At 32.9% G+C, this 18619-nt stretch overlaps 1 protein-coding gene across 1 annotated transcript in view; it reads left to right on the top strand.

Moving 5' to 3' along the window:
• Window positions 1-18619, top strand: part of LOC100372551 (GRAM domain-containing protein 4-like) — a 35519-nt gene that overhangs the window by 1200 nt on the left and 15700 nt on the right. The window contains exons 2-8 of the mRNA XM_085496788.1: window positions 4609-4780; window positions 9041-9197; window positions 13139-13274; window positions 14674-14771; window positions 15433-15589; window positions 17623-17648; window positions 18438-18529. Coding sequence (XP_085352914.1) covers window positions 4616-4780; window positions 9041-9197; window positions 13139-13274; window positions 14674-14771; window positions 15433-15589; window positions 17623-17648; window positions 18438-18529 — 831 coding nt within the window. The 5' untranslated portion in view covers window positions 4609-4615. The remainder of the gene's footprint in view (window positions 1-4608; window positions 4781-9040; window positions 9198-13138; window positions 13275-14673; window positions 14772-15432; window positions 15590-17622; window positions 17649-18437; window positions 18530-18619) is intronic.

Below are 18619 nucleotides of genomic sequence, written 5' to 3' on the forward strand. Positions count from 1 at the left end.
GTGTGTACCTGTAATCAAAATTATGTGAAATAAACGTAATTTCGCATTGGCAAAATTTGAAAAAAAAAATGTAAAATTGCCATGCCAATCTAGGTTGTTACTAGCACACTTTTGGTGACAGGTATTTCCTGAAACGTTGTTGAAAACAATTTTGTGATAGGCTGTTTTAAATTATCTAAACAAAAAACGTAATGTTAATAGGTGATGGTTATTGAATCTCCTCATGATGTGGCCTGGGTTTGTCAATTGATTTCTCATTTTTTTGTCAGCGGAGGGGGGTACCATGTGCCTCAAACTTTCCCTAAATCCACACATGTACATGTGGTATGTGGTAGATCCTGAAAAGTAATTAAAATTGAACATGTATTGCACTCAACCTGCAAATATTGACAGAATTCAAAGGCATCAACTTATCATGACATTTCCACATTATTAAAATTAATGAGAGTACTAGTATCAAAATACCAGAAATAACATTTGCTTGAACCTAATAGATCACATAATATTCTGTGTTTTTGATAAATCTACAGAATTTTATAGTTTATTTTATGCGAATGAACAAAAATTTGTTTATTTCTGTGCTAATTAGCTATTGTCATTCCACCAAATTTTGTAATTTAATTTTTATTTCATTTACTTTTCTCTTCAAAGTAAATGACTAGTACTTTGCTATTTTTAAGGAAATATATTCAGAAAACTATCTCAGATGTCATTTTTAACATCTGTATTTAAAGCATGACTATGTTCTTCTAGCAAAAATCATAAGAGAACAACTTATTGTAAAAAAAAATTAAAAGAAATTTCCTGCCTGTCTACCGTGTATTTTTCATTGCCAGAGATACCGTATTTGTTTTATATGGTCTAGTCAACCTACATGTACTTGGTGTGTCTGATATGGATCCGCATTAATTCTCTACATTACACATGACTAAAATTATAAATAGAATTCCTGACAATGCGTACACATGCCATTGACTGCGCAATTGAACAATTAGCATATTGTGGCCAAATATCTCTAAAAATAAAACCTTGTCACAGACCAACAAGAATCGAGCTGTAAGGGATACTACTGTCTGACATCAGCATGTTTTTTTTTTTTCAATCGGATTCTAATTTTTAGTTCACTGCATATGGCACAATGCTGATATGTATTCCGTCTTTTACGTTATTATATTTGATCGTAAATTATAATTATAATCCTGCCATGTACAATGTATACACGTATCCCAGTAGCATTTATGTTGCAGTAACTATTTTACAGTGAAGCAATGTAATACTCTAATCAAACACAGTATATTTCCATCGATAGGAAGAAGCAATTAACGTATATATATAACTATAATGTAAGTGTGTTTATTTCATGTGTAACAGCTGTTGTAGAATTTATGATTTTTTTAAAACATACATGTATTCATCCAAGCTTTATTGCCTTTTATCCAATTTTACACCAAGTGCATAAAATTATGTAATTTTTTCATATTGGGTACATTCTGTAAATGCATTAATTATTCTTATTTAATTTTACTATTTTCATAAAATTTGCTGAATTAAATGCATGTGAACATGTAAAATAACAATAGAACTCATTGTTTTACTGTCAAGTTCATTAACTTGAAACACAGTCAAATCACTCAAGTCATGAAAATGAAATGAAATGTCAGTGGAAATAAATGGTATTGCGGTAATTCTGCTTAGGATTGGGTTGCTATTGGTGACAAGTAAAATATGTATATTTATAATCAAGGGCTAATGAATTGAAGGGTTTTCAACTGTAGATCAGAGAAAAACAACATGTCCCACAATCAAATACTTACCGTATACACATGAGTTATGATGGGAATTATTAATACATACAAATATGTAAAGAACCATCACCTGTACCAGCATATTAAACAAACAAGTCAATCAATCAATCAATAAATTACCACAATTTGTTACGTCCCATCCTGCTATCAGCTTGAGGCAAAAAATATAAATTATATTTGTCATTTTTAATTTCAAACATCGTTATTTAAAAAAAAATGAGCTTTGCTTCTACAACTGAACACTTTGATGAATCTTAGAAATTGTTCTGAAATTGTCTGTGTTTAAAATGCAAGTGAAATGCCTACCAACATGTTTCCCATTTTAGATCTGTGTCCCACTGAAATGGACAGTTATGGATTTTGTTGTTGAAAATGATTACTTGTATCCAAGTAAATACTTCTAGTGCTGTAGCCACGCCCACCTATCCTTAAATGGTCGACTGATTTCCGACTCTTGAGAGGAATCCATATCCATACTTTTATAACACTGCGTCATTCAACTTACTTTTAAAAGATTATACATTTTTCAGTCGTTTTTTTGTTGTTGAGAAAAAGAGTTTTTCAAAGAAATAGATTCCAGACCAGCCCATGTTCACTAAGGCGGATTTCAGAAGAGAGAGAGAGACGTCAATTGGATAAGTGTTTTTTTGCGATCCTAAATATAGAGACCATTTACTTCATGTTATGTAAGAAGTAGCAATAATTTTGATAGTGGCGCGAAAACGAAGTGTCGAACAAACAGGAAATTATGCAGCACTTACACACTGTTAATTGTGTTCTTTTTGCAGGCAAAAAGTTTCTGAATTGTTCAGTGACTGGTGTTGAATGTTGAATTCACACCTTTGTTACCTTTACTGGCAGCTTGATCTGCGTAATAATTTATGGAATAAGAATCCAGGCTTGAGATGTCAGTGTGTTACAACTAATTTTTAATATGATGTCATAATTAACTCGAATAACTCGGTAATTGTGATTTGTCGTTTTTTATTGATAACTATAGTTAAATGTTTAGAGTGTCAAAATATGTTCTTTTTTATTTTAATTTTTTTTTTTTTTTTTTTTTTTTATCAGACGATTGATGAAATAAAACAGTGTAGTGAAATGTCTAGTAACTTGCTAAATAACAAGACAATTCAGGCATTACATTCGATTTTCACAAACTCAGCGATGATCGACATAGACGTAGAGTTTCGTGGAAATAGAAGTCGACACTTTGATTGACTACCATATAAGTAATTGTGCAGTTCTGACCAATCCCGTTGTAGTTCTTTCTAACTTCTTACCAACACGAATGTTGTCCAGCGACAGTACAAACGAGCGCCAGTGACGGTGACGATCACGGTGACCAACTATGCCAAAAAGAACACATTTGGCATCTAACTCAACCCTTTGCCACAAATATGATATTATGTGTTCATTATGGACCATTCTTCCTCGATGAACAAGTACATAAGTGGCAATACAGTCAAAGATGAGAAAACTGCACAAGAAATGTTGCTTATTTACACGTTGTCTCATACGACTTATTTACCACTTCCGTGTCACTGAGAATGTTCTAGAACCGTACTGTGTCTGGGTGGAATATTCTAGATTTTGTTTAGAAACTGGTTGAATAGGTAATAGAACACTGTAGGAGGCAATAGAAGGTAATGGAACATTCTAGAAATTGGTAGTAAGTTCCAGACTCAATATGTATGCTGATGTAATGGTCTATTTATAGACAGTGCGGGTATATATAGGGGAGTTGTTCAGCACTGAGTTCAGATCGGAGATCTCGTTGAATTGTATTGGAGTTTAAGTATCTAGTCATTGGAGTAGTGGAGTTTTACCGCGTTATTGTACTTGATGTTTGCAGAGTATAATAATACCAGTACCAGTTGAAACCTCATCTGTTGGCTCCGTGTTCGTATTTTATCATCGCCGCCAGGGAAGTCTTTTTGTTACTGTTGCCATTTTGGTATTTGAACCATCACACCTGTACTATACCAATTACGGTAATATTACGTTGCGTGTGACACACGTATCGGCAATGCCAGCTGCCCAGCATGTTCCCCTTCTGACATTACAAGGGGAATTTCTGTATGCAAATGAGAAGCCTCGTTTTAAAATAAACAAAAATAAAATTGTCCTAGACTGAGTTTGAAATGTATTTTTTCACTTAAAAAAATATTTTATGCTGAGGCCAGACTTTTATTATCCCTTGTTTCACAAACCCGCCGAATGAACAGAAGCCGAAAATGAAATAAAAATAAAATTTTATTTCAGCGTAATTTCTGGCGCCTGCCGACTTGTAAGTGCAAAATATTGCTAAAAAAAACTTATTTTTATCTTCATTTTTTTTCCGCCCGCCGCATAACAAACCCAAGTTGCATTTTCGTGGGAGAATCATGATCAAAGTACCGAAGTCTCGCGCAGATGAGAAACAAGGGTATACATGGAATAAAATTTTATTTCATTTCTTCTCTCTGATCAATGATCCCACTTACAATTCTTTGAGAATCACACAAATCTAATGGCAAAAAAGAATTAATTTAATTTTTTTTCTGCCCTCCTCACAAAAATTGCCTTATAAAAACTCGAGAAACGAGGAATAAAAAAAGTCTAGCCTAATGATGTACCAATGAATGATTATAGGTGAGAAAATTTCACAGGCAATTTAAGCCATTGGTTTTGCTAGAAATGTACAATAGTTGCAAAGTTTTGTCTGTGTTACCAGTGGTATATCAATATAATTGCATAGCAGTATTTTTCTATATTTAATTCTTAGTCAAGTAAATAAATTATAATTATTTTGTATCCTCAGTGCTAACATGTCTTTAAGGTCAGCTTTCAAAGCTAAGTTTCAATCCGAAAAAAGCAAAAGTGAGGATACAGTGGTTGTTGATAAAGATGAAAGTAAAGATACTTTATCAACAGAAGAGCAGGCAAGTGCATCAAGCAATGACAGCGTTTTGGATACAAGCACCATAAGTCAGGTAAGTGTTCTGCATCAATATTTTGTGGAAAGAAAAGTATTCATAAAGTTAAATTTTAAGAGGATTTGGTGTTGAAGGGATATTCACTAGATTTATGTAAGAAACAATACTATTTCAATTACCATTGTCTCTGGGTTTTATTTTAGTGCATTTAGATATCAATGAAATAAAGGAAATGAAAATCCAGCTATTAATTAAAACTTTATACAGTATCTGGGAATGGGATATGCTGTTAAAGTGAAATTGGCTTTATTCGAAATGGAATCGGTGTGTGTGAGTGAGGTATGCTGTGGTAATGGGGGTGGGATGGACTCTGGTTGTAGGGTTTATGTTTAACACAGTCACAGCCTACAAATATAACATCATATTTTATCAAAAGAATTTGTGTCTGTATGGCCATACAATGTTTAAATTTTGTGTTGCAGCATGTGTTTTTGACTCCCATGTGCGAAGCACAAAATGGGAGTCTTTGCAGTTAGTGTGTCTGTATGTGTGTATGTGTGTATGTGTGTATGTGTGTATGTGTGTATGTGTGTCCGACTGTTCCACTGCTATCTCAAGAACCATACATCGGTTTTTGATGAAACTTGGTGCATAGATGCTCTGGGCCAATGCGCAGATTTGATTAGGTTTTGGTAAAAATCCATGCTCGTTAATTACCTAATTTGCATGATAATTAGCTATTTTTTAGCTGTTCTATGACTGTTCCACTGATATCTAAAGAACCACTCATTGGATTTTGATGAAACTTGGTACATAGATGCTCTGAACATATGCGCAGATTTGATTAATTTTTGGTAAAAATCCGTGCATATTAATTACCTAATTTGCATGATAATTAGCTATTTTTTAGTGGTTCCATGACTGTTCCACTGATATCTAAACAACCACTCATTGGATTTTGATGAAACTTGGTACATAGATGCTCTGAACTAATGCTAGGTTTTGATTAGTTTTTGGTAATAATCCGTGGATACTAATTACCTAATTTGCATAATGATTAGTCAATTTTCGGTTTTTCCACTGATATCTCAAGTACTAATCATCACATTTCAATGAAACTTGGTACATAGATGTCATACGACACTGCACAGACCTGATAGTTTTTATGGTAATATCAGTACATATTAATTACCTAATTTGAATAATTAATTAATTTTCAGCATTTGATATAAGTAGTTAGCATTACATTTCAATGAAACTTGGTACTTACATACTCAAGGATTATGCAGAGATTGATTGTTTTCGATAAATATTTGTGCATATTAATCACCTAATTTGCATAATTAGTTAATTTTCAGCTTTTCCATGGGTATCTCAAGTACTAATCATCGCATTTCAATGAAACTCTATACATAGATCCTTTAGGACTATGCAGAGACCTGATTAGTCTTAGGGTAAATAATTGTGCATATTAATTACCTAATTTGCATAATTAATTTTCAGCTTTTCTACTGATATCTAAAGTACTAATCATCACATTTCAATGAATCTAGAATTATGCAGACCCAATTAGTTTCCGGTAAATATTTGTGCATATTAATCACCTAATTTGCATAATTAACCAACTTTCACACTGATATCTCAGGTACTATACATCACATATCAATGAATGTACATGGATGCTGTAGGACAATAGACAGACCTGAATAATTGTGGGTTACAATCTGTACATATTAATTACCTAATTTGCATAATTAACCAATTTTAAGCTTTCACACTGATATCTAAAGTACCGTAAAAACTCCCAAATTTCGACCGGTTTTAAATAATTTGTGTTAGAAATGTGACGTGTTTTTAGAGTCAAAATTAAGGTGCATTTTCGGGCGGTCGAATTTTTCTGAATAGAAATCAGCAAATGAAAAAATGGGGATGATAGACAGTGTGCTTCATTAGTTTTTAAAAAATGCAATGTCCGTCAATTGACGTAAACTTCCTCATGTTTCACGGTAAAAGCAAAGGTCGTGGCCGAGTTGTAAGTAACTCAAAATCTAAACAAAGTCATCAATCAGTGAGTATTATGACAAGCAAAACAAAACATCAAGACGCGGAGAAGAGGTCAGTACAAAACTAATAGGTCAAAAGACATTGAACAAAAGATACATGGAAGTTTAGCAAACTATCTCCCCGACCCAGTGCAATGTATCCGGTTAGAATCAAAGCTCACGTGTCCCTTATTTGAGGGACCAAATTCTGCCGTAAATTCGCCCTTGGAATAAAAAATAAAATGGGATTTAAGAAAATAAAATGGGACTTTTAAGGTGTATTTTGGCGTCATTTTTCGGACATTTCAATCAATCCTGCCGGCTAAAATAGAGTAAGTTTTACCGTAGTCATTGACGTCTGTCTATTCAAGAGTACACGTGTATGATTTTTATCGTGACTAGCGTGAGCGGGTAAGCTTCCTTTCGAGAATGAGCTGTTATCACTGTGAACAATGTTAAATTATTCTTCAGATGACCAGTTTATTTTTTAAAAACAACTAATTTTTTTATTTAAAAAAAATCATGCCATTTTCGCATCAAAATCCAAGCCAAAATATCGTACTACAACATCAATCTCTTCCGCATTGCGTTCAATAACATTAACATATTTAAATAAGCTATGGTAATTTGAACACGTTGGCATCATCCAGCTTTTTGATTGGTTAATTAGCGATTTGACCTATTTGACCTAAGAGAACATGGCGGATATCCTACAGCATCAAACGTTTATACGAGACCGGAATCATTCGCTTACGATGAAACTAAGTTGACTTTTATTTGTATTTCATAACCATTCAAGAAATTTATTTTGTGTACATTATTATAATCACTACTGAGTACAGTAATAATCAACAATTCAGAAACGCAGCATGCTGAGATTTTTGTGTTCGTTTTTATTTGAAACTTCGTTTATTTAGAATATATTTTCGTTACCAATAAAATAAAAATCTCTCAGTCAATTAGAAACCCGGATTCATGCCTTCGAGGAAGGTCCCGTTTGAACGCTCACATCGGGTTTTTTTTCGTTTGGGGGAAAACTAAAACTGGTCGCAATTTTCGAATATGAATGAGTCGGCAATTTTCAGTGGAGTCGAAAATTTGGAGGTAAATAAAACACCGAAACCCGGCAAATAAACAGGCGTACGAATTTTTAGAGGGGTCGAAATTTTGGAGTTTTCACGGTACTAATTATTCCATTTCAATGAAACTTAGTACAAAGATGCTCTAGGACAATGTACAAACCTAATTAGTTTGGGGTAAAAATCTGTTCATATTAATTCCCTAATAAGCATAATAATTCATAATTTTTTGGTTCTAATCACATTTCAATTAAACTTGGAGACATAGATTTTCTGTTACATTGCGCAGACCTCATTAGTTTTACACTCAAATCTGGTCATATTAATTTTCTGATTTGCATAATTAGTTTTCAGCTAAGTAATTTCGAATTATATTTAATGTGTCTCCAATACTCTCAGCACATGGGAGTTCTTTCTAAGCTTTCTTTGATTGCACAATGAAATTTATATTTAAAATTTTTTAATAATTACTTAATTGTATTAATTAGAAATTCATACATATTTTATAGTTCATATTCTGGTTTATAGTGCAGATTAGAATTCTTCTGATTGCATCATACCGGTAATAAAAATAATACTAGGATTCTAAGAACTACTTGTATACATGATGGCGTGGGTATTACTGTAACCACCTATACCTTAGGTATAAATAACTTTTTCACAAATTTTTGATTACAATATTTGTTTTATTCACATATTTTTTTAATAATTATAGAATACTGATTTAGCCTAATTGTTGGCTTATATTCACTTGCGTCCATTCTACTGTCCAGTGATATACATTCATGAAACATTTTGATATTACCAGTACTATATTTATAAGAAACATTGGTCAAAAGATTTTTCATGGGAAATGTTTCAGCACCTTGGTGATCTTTTGGTAAAAATTCTTGATCAAACAATGAAAAAGCTGATCTGTGTTGATGCTACGCATGAACATGAAAAAAACAGTTGATTTGACACGTTTTTTCTCAGCATTGTTTGATCAACAGTTTTTTTTTCTTTTTTTGTACCTTCAATATATAACAAAGGTACTAAAACATTGCCCTGGACGATGTTCTGGTTTCTGTGAACTTGCAAAATATGACCTGCTAAGCAAAAAAGCTGATGTTTCTGATAAATATGGTAAATGTATTTAATATCACTGATAGCATGTACATGTAATATTTTCTTTTATTTAATAATGGTTATTTCAGGAGCTGTACCTGAGTAAGCTTGCAGAGTTGACTGATTCCTTAAATGATGATGGCACTCACAAAGATTGGACCACATCGGAAAGAGAAATCTACGAATCTCAGTTATCTAATTTACAAGAACAGTTAGTAGCATCTATGATTGAGAACCAATCATTATGTAAGTAAAATGTATGCACAGTAATGATGTACTGTGAAATGCATCATTTGTTTTTAACTGTGTGCTTGATTGTTTGTTTTAATTGTGGCAGCTGTGTCTGTAATTCAATCTGTCGATTGGTTGGTCAATTGTTCGGCTGGCTGGTTAGTTGATTGGGGAAGGACCGGGGGTGTAATTACTGGACCTTTATTATTAGGCAAACATAATGTGTAAACCTAAAAGGTTTACTTTGAAAACTGACTGCAAAAGAGTGTGATTACCAGTGATTTGCTGGGCACGAGGATTGTGAGCTACCGTAAAATTTGTATTAGAAGCAACATCCCTAATAGAAGTCACACCCATTCTTTTTGAGCATTTGAGAACCAAAAAATCATTGTTTGTCATGTGTGTAGATGCTTTAATAGAAGCTGCATCCCCTCAGTACCATTTTAATAGAAGTTGTGGCTCTTAATACAGATTTTACAGAGTAGAGTGAGGAATTGGAACTGAGCCCAAGTTCTCACAAGATGTTTCATAGAATGGGTCATTATGCAAATGACTCAATGTCACAGCCTCAAATCATCACAATGTTGCATAACTTATTATAAGTAAACGTTAAAGGGCGGCAGTCGTCGTGCCGCGTCCTGTTCAATATGGGACTTTTAGCGACGTATACAACGTGTGTGAAATACATTGTTTATTTACATGAAATTTGAACACGCGACGACCACCGCGCTTTAACGTCAAAAACACAAAAGAAAGAAGAAGCTGTTTGACAGACAATAAATCCTAATTACATGTATGCCAAAGTGTAGTTGTTTTTTCTTTCCAATGGAAGTTTCCCCATGACATACTTGTTATTAGTCCCTGTTTAAACAAAGTATGATTCGGTCCCTGTCCGTCTGGCGTGGACCAAATCTGTTCATTCGTTATATGTGCCTAGTGCTTTATCTGGGACATATGTACAAGCAATGGTTTACTGATTAATTTCAAAATGGCCAACTGACAGCCAATCTTGTTTTTGACTCCCGTGTGCGAAGCACAAAAAGGGAGTCTTTGCAGTTAGTGTGTCTGTATGTGTGTATGTGTGTATGTGTGTGTGTGTGTGTGTGTATGTGTGTCCGTCTGTTCCACTGATATCAGAACCATACATCAGTTTTTGATGAAACTTGGTGCATAGATGCTCTGGGCCAATGCGCAGATTTGATTAGGTTTTGGTAAAAATCCATGCATATTAATTACCTAATTTGCATGATAATTAGCTGATTTTTAGCTGTTTCATGACTGTTCCACTGATATCTAAAGAACCACTCATTGGATTTTGATGAAACTTGGCACACAGATGCTCCAAACTAATGCGCAGATTTGATTAGTTTTGGGTAAAAATCTGTGCAATATTAATTACCTAATTTGCATAATGATTAATCAATTTTCGGCTTTTCCACTGATATCTCAAGTACTAATCATCACATTTCAATAAAACTTGGTACATAGATGTCATAGGACACTGCACAAACCGGAAAGTTTTTAGGGTAATATCAGTAGATATTAATTACCTAATTAGCATAATTAATTAATTTTCAGCTTTTGATATTTCAAGTAGTAATTGTCACATTTCAATGAAACTTGGTACATAGATGTCATAGGACACTGCACAGACCTGAGAGTTTTTAGGGTAATATGAGTACATATTAAGTACCTAATTTGCATAATTAATTAATTTTCAGCTTTTGATATTTCAAGTACTAATCATCACATTTCAATGACACTTGGTACATAGATGTCATAGGACACTGCACAGACCTAATAGTTTTTAGGGTAATACGAGTACATATTAATTACCTAATTAGCATAATTAATTATATTTCAGCTTTTGATATTTCAAGTAGTAATCATCACATTTCAATGAAATTTGGTACATAGATGTCATAGGACACTGCACAGACCTGATAGTTTTTTGGGTAATATCAGTATATATTAATTACCTAATTTGCATAATTAATTAATTTTCAGCTTTTGATATTTTAAGTAGTAATCATCACATTTCAATGACACTTGGTACATAGATGTCATAGGACACTGCACAGACCTGATAGTTTTTTGGGTAATATCAGTATATATTAATTAGCTAATTTGCATAATTAATTAATTTTCAGCTTTTGATATATCCAGTAGTAATCATCACATTTCAATGAAATTTGGTACATAGATGTCATAGGACACTGCACAGACCTGATAGTTTTTAAGGTAATATGAGTACATATTAATTACCTAATTTGCATAATTAATTAATTTTCAGCTTCTGATATTTCAAGTAGTAATCATCACATTTCAATGAAATTTGGTACATAGACATCATAGGACACTGCACAGACCTGATAGTTTTAGGCTAATATCAGTATATATTAATTAGCTAATTTGCATAATTAATTAATTTTCAGCTTTTGATATTTCAAGTAGTAATCATCACATTTCAATGACACTTGGTACATAGATGTCATAGGACACTGCACAAACCTGATAGTTTTTAGGGTAATATGAGTACATATTAATTATCTAATTTGCATAATTAATTAATTTTCAGCTTTTGATACTAGTATATCAAGTAGTAATCATCATATTTCAATGAGACTTGCTACATAGATCTTCTAGGATTATGCAGAGACCTAATTAGTTTTAATTGGATATTAATTACCTAATTTGCATAATGTTCCACTGATATATAAAGAACCACAAATTGGATTTTAATGAAACTTTTAAAGAGAACTATGCAGAAACCCAATTAGTTTTTGGTAAATATTTATGCTTATTAATCACCTAATTAACATAATTAATTAACACTAATATCTCAATTACTGATCATCACATTTGAATAAAATTTGGTACATAAATGCTCTAGGACAATAGACAGGCCTGATTAATTTTGGGTTAAAATTTGTTCATATTAATTCTCTAATTAGCATAATAATTCATAATTTTTTTGTTCTGTTCTGTTCATATTAGTTACCTGATGTACATAATTAGTTTTCAGCTTTTCTATCAATATCTCATGTACAGGTAATTTTGAATTAATTTTTAATGTGTCTTCAATACTCTCAGCACACAGGAGTTCTTTCTAAGCTTTCTTTGATTTAGATTGTTGTATCATGGACATGGTTTGTCATTTTCATTCAAATCAGGTATATACATTGTGCTGCCAGTCAGCCAACTTGCTTTTTGATCATAGTATTATATCTCTAAGACTTTTGGAACATTTTCATTCATATTCTGCATTTATATGTATTACCAGGGTATATGTCGTTTTTCATTCAAATTTTATACAAACATTATAAATGTTGAGATACATGTCCATGATGGTTTGTTTTGTGTTTGAATCCAAAGTGACCAACTGGCAGCCAACTTGTTTTTTCAAAATGTATCATCGAAATGTGTTTTTTTTTCACAATCAGATCTGTTGACTGTCTGCTGTCTTACTTCTTGACCATACTATTATATCTCTGTACATGAGCCTGGACAAATGAAATTCAGCTTGAATGCAACAAATGCATGAAAAGCATATCCTGTTTAATTTCTGACCATATATTTCGATTTTGGAAGAGTAATTTGATGCATTTAATTTCTGTTGATTCTAGACCAGCCATTTATTCACCCTCAATTACTAACTATGATTATGCATGGTTCATATTACTTTATTTTGGCTTGAATAACATTTCCCCAAATTCCAACGGGGACTATGCCATTAACAATGACTTATTATCATAATTTATCTTTATTGACTTCTAATCCTTATTAGATTATTGATTCTGGTGTGCAATAAGGTTTCCAGTAAAAAAAAGGTTAACTTCAAAAGTACAATAATTGAACATGGTCTATATGTACAGTAATGTTTGCCTCCTAGTGGCTTTCCCATTACATGATACCAGTAGTTAAATTGTTCCACCAATATTTATTATGTTTCACAGCGGAGGATCTCAAAAAATACAAAGATACCACAGAAATGGATAGACTACAACAAGAATTGGAGTATGAAAGAGAAAAAAATAAATTGCTCATTGAAAAGTTTGATCAACTTGAGCGAAAACCATCTTCTAGTGGCAGGTGAGAATTGAATCATTCAGTGAAACTCCTATTAATATTGTATTAATTAAATGTTCATGTAGATCAATTAATGAGTTAATAATGAGTTATAATTATAATTAGGTCAAGATAATTACTTAAAGTGTAGGTCAAGGTGGCAAAAATTGCTGGCTGTATTGACTTTATTAACCATTTCCTATAGCATTATATCTATGTTAGTTTTTTCTCCATATTCGTGTAGCTGTGGTTGACTTTTAACATGTCTCGAATTTGCCATGGAGATAAAAAACAACGAACAATAGCAATGAATTAACATACATGTACTAACAAATATGTACTATATGGGCACTTCAATTATGTTTTAGGCTAGGTTCATTTGAATGTCAACCATAGTCAGTTCATTGAATACATCTGTGTGTGGTGTATATTTTCAAAAAGCAATTTTTACTATGGATCACTTGGAATTTGTCTTACGAATTTGAGCCCGAGTTTCACTGTTGAGTTGATTGTCAAAATGTTCACAATTGGCATAATAAAAAAAAAACATGTGAAGTTTTTTTTTCACATTCTCAGTCTTTAATAGTGACTCCACATAACAAAGTAAACAGTAAGTAATCGTAACAAATAACAGCTGTAATTTTGAAATCCTGCTAATAATACACGTAGAAGAAACAAAAACAAATCACAAAGTTTTTTTTTCATGCTCAGTTTTTGTGATTGCAAACTAAAATAATGATTTTTACCTGACATAGTAAACAATAAATAATTGTTTGACAAATAAAAACTGTAATTTTGAAATCTAGTCATGCAGCTGATGTATAACAGGTGGGCAGTGAGGTAAAAATAAACCAGTCTCTAACATTAGACATATTCGTTATCATTCTGATGAGCACATCAATATAAACAAACAAAATTGAAAATCATGGCGCTTTCTGGTGTCATCAAATCTCACCAGACCATCAAGTAAACTAGTTTAGTTTCAGTATTGTTTTCCTGTCAGCATCAGGTTTCTGTCGTTGGTAACCCCTCCCGGAAAATTCATGACAATTTATTCATAACTGCTTGAGATACAAATGAAAAATCATTCCCGAAATTCCCTTGGGTAACCAGATCCACATTTCTACTAAAATGTAATGTATTGTCAAGGGTAAACTTTTCTGAGAATTGCATGTGAATCTTTCCAATTTTTTTTTAGTTTTCCTGTGTACAGCAAACACTGACTAAAAATATATAAAACTTGCTTGGCAGAGGTAATAATTGAATTTTAGATTAACTTTTCTTATTTGTTTTATTTATCATAGGCAAATGAATATTTTAAATAAACCAAAGTATTGCAAAAATTAATGACAGTAAACTCAACTACTAGGTAAAATAGACTAAATGCATTACTGACAGATTTACATATTTCTTTGTATCATAGAGTTGGTTTAAATGAGTTAGCTGAGGGTAGAAGACCAGAAGATGATGTTGATTCTGGTATTGAAATAGCAGCAGATGCATTACATTTACCAGCACCAGGTGAGCTAAATGAATGTTCTCCAGTCAAATTTTTGATTGATTTTAGTCAGATGATTTTTGCTATCCATGTAATTGCAATGATCTTGGATCTTACATGTATGTTATGCTCGGAACATACAAAATATGGCACATCATGTGTGAAAGATGGCTTGTAATGTGTGAAATATGGCACATCATGTGCGAAATATATATATTTATATAACTTTTGCCTAGTACTATAATGCAATTAGATTACCTATAAACAAAGGTGTTGATTACATATACCACAATGCAGTATGATTGCCTAGCATATACAGTTGCATGTACGCAAATATGACTTTAGCTAACAGCATAGTGGGTTACCGTGGTATCAGTTTACAAAAACAAATCTGTTAGTGGCATCATGCACTGCAAATGTACTTGCAATTGAGCATCTAAGTAATTATTAACGATATCGTTTAAGTGTGGCAGCTGGGATTCCTTAATATCAATTTATTCTGTTGCCATGTACATGAAATATTTAATTTATCATATGCTAGACCTGGGCATTCTTTGTTATATGTTTTTGAAAAATCTTTTGAATTGAAACTGTTCAAATTATTTGAAAACCCCAGGATTTTATGTACATATTTTAATAAATGTTTTTGATGGATAAATGATTTTTATGATTTGATTTTTGCAGCTGAAGTTGAAAAAGTATTGACACACAAGGCAAAGCAGTATAAAATATTAGCTTGGTTGGTGGCGATGTATTACGATTTCGCCTCTGATTTTACAGAGGATGACGAGGAAGAAGAAATGCCACAAGACAAGGAAGGAGATCCTTTGACGGTCAAAAAGTGAGCAGCTTTGTCTATTCTGCTACTTTATTGTACATGGCACCTCTTTATTCCAGTTCTATTATCAGTATTGTTAGGTTACCTCTGTTATTCCATATGTACTACCAGTATTGTGAGGTTACCTCTGTTATTCCATATGTACTATCAGTATTGTGAGGTTTCCTCTGTTATTCTATATGTACTACCAGTATTGTGAGGTTACCTCTGTTATTCCATATGTACTATCAGTATTGTGAGGTTTCCTCTGTTATTCTATATGTACTACCAGTATTGTGAGGTTACCTCTGTTATTCCATATGTACTATCAGTATTGTGAGGTTTCCTCTGTTATTCTATATGTACTACCAGTATTGTGAGGTTACCTCTGTTATTCCATATGTACTATCAGTATTGTGAGGTTTCCTCTGTTATTCTATATGTACTACCAGTATTGTGAGGTTACCTCTGTTATTCCATATGTACTATCAGTATTGTGAGGTTTCCTCTGTTATTCTATATGTACTACCAGTATTGTGAGGTTACCTCTGTTATTCCATATGTACTATCAGTATTGTGAGGTTACCTCTGTTATTCCATATGTATTACCAGTATTGTGAGGTTACCTCTGTTATTCCATATGTACTACCAGTATTGTGAGGTTACCTCTGTTATTCTATATGTACTACCAGTATTGTGAGGTTACCTCTGTTATTCCATATGTACTACCAGTATTGTGAGGTTACCTCTGTTATTCCATATGTACTACCAGTATTGTGAGGTTACCTCTGTTATTCTATATGTACTACCAGTATTGTGAGGTTACCTCTGTTATTCCATATGTACTACCAGTATTGTGAGGTTACCTCTGTTATTCTATATGTACTACCAGTATTGTGAGGTTACCTCTGTTATTCCATATGTACTACCAGTATTGTGAGGTTACCTCTGTTATTCTATATGTACTACCAGTATTGTGAGGTTACCTCTGTTATTCCATATGTACTATACCAGTATTGTGAGGTTACCTCTGTTATTCCATACGTACTACCAGTATTGTGAAGGTTACCTCTGTTATTCTATATGTACTACCAGTATTGTGAAGGTTACCTCTGTTATTCCATATGTACTACCAGTATTGTGAGGTTACCTCTGTTATTCCATATGTACTACCAGTATTGTGAGGTTACCTCTGTTATTCCATATGTACTACCAGTATTGTGAGGTTACCTCTGTTATTCCATATGTACTACCAGTATTGTGAGGTTACCTCTGTTATTCTATATGTACTACTAGTATTGTGAGGTTACCTCTGTTATTTCATATGTACTACCAGTATTGTGAGGTTACCTCTGTTATTCCATATGTACTACCAGTATTGTGAGGTTACCTCTGTTATTCCATATGTACTACTAGTATTGTGAGGTTACCTCTGTTATTCCATATGTACTACTAGTATTGTGAGGTTACCTCTGTATCCCAGTTGTATTATCAGTATTGTGAGGTTACCTATGTTATTCCATATGTACTACTAGTATTGTGAGGTTACCTCTGTTATTCCATATGTACTACCAGTATTGTGAGGTTACCTCTGTTATTTCATATGTACTACCAGTATTGTGAGGTTACCTCTGTTATTCCATATGTACTACCAGTATTGTGAGGTTACCTCTGTTATTCTATATGTACTACCAGTATTGTGAGGTTTCCTCTGTTATTCCATATGTACTACCAGTATTGTGAGGTTACCTCTGTTATTCCATATGTACTACCAGTATTGTGAGGTTACCTCTGTATTAGCAGTATTGTGAGGTTACCTCTGTTATTCTATATGTACTACCAGTATTGTGAGGTTACCTCTGTATTAGCAGTATTGTGAGGTTACCTCTGTATACCCAAAATCAAAGGAGAGTTGTCAATTATGTGAAATGTGTTCAATGTTGTGTCTAGAAAGTTAAGTATTGAATAAAGACATATACAGCCTATTATTGGAACTCCATTGTTTTTGGTAAAAAGTTGTAGAATAATATTCTAAATGTTATATTTTATTTTATTAGATTGAAAGAAAACATTAAAAGATTTAGTAAGTTAGATTTTTTTTCATTTTAACATTCATAACACAAGACACTTTGAGACACACAGTATTTTCGATGCTTGTCCTTTTGAAAGTGCTAATTCTTTTCCTTATTTGGAGTGATGTTGACATAACTGTCATATGCCCTTCCATATTTGGAGTGATGATGACATGCCTATTAATATGCCCTTCCATATTTGGAGTGATGATGACATACCTATTCATATGCCCTTCCATATTTGGAGTGATGATGACGTACCTATTCATATGCCCTTCCATATTTGGAGTGATGATGACATAACTATTCATATGCCCTTCCATATTGGGAGTGATGATGACATACTCATTCATATGCTCTTCCATATTTGGATTGATGATGACATAACTATTCATATGCCCTTCCATATTTGGATTGATGATGACATACCTATTAATATGCCCTTCCATATTTGGAGTGATGATGACGTACCTATTCATATGCCCTTCCATATTTGGAGTGATGATGACGTACCTATTCATATGCCCTTCCATATTTGGAGTGATGATGACATAACTATTCATATGCTCTTCCATATTTGGATTGATGATGACATAACTATTCATATGCCCTTCCATATTTGGAGTGATGATGACTAACTATTTCATATTCATTTCTATATTTGGAGTAATGATGACATATCTATTCACACTCTTTATTGGGATTGTTTAAATTAAATACCATATTTTGAATTGATTATATTTGTATATTTGTTAATCTCTTAGTGTATGCCCACAGATACTTTTTTTTATCTCTTCCAGAAACGTGCACTAAGCCTATTGTAAATTTTGTGAAAGTAGTTTTTGTGATTCTGAGTTGGAAAGCACCTACTGCATCCCTGTTATATTTTTCTGTAAGTTTAATTTGAAATACTTTTACATGTATTCTACATGAATGCCTACAATTTTTATCTGAAAAGTGAACGACAGCGAGCAGAACACTG

Source organism: Saccoglossus kowalevskii, chromosome 3 (genome assembly GCF_978046115.1).
Source record: "Saccoglossus kowalevskii chromosome 3, keSacKowa6.1, whole genome shotgun sequence".
Taxonomy (NCBI): Eukaryota; Metazoa; Hemichordata; class Enteropneusta; family Harrimaniidae; genus Saccoglossus; species Saccoglossus kowalevskii.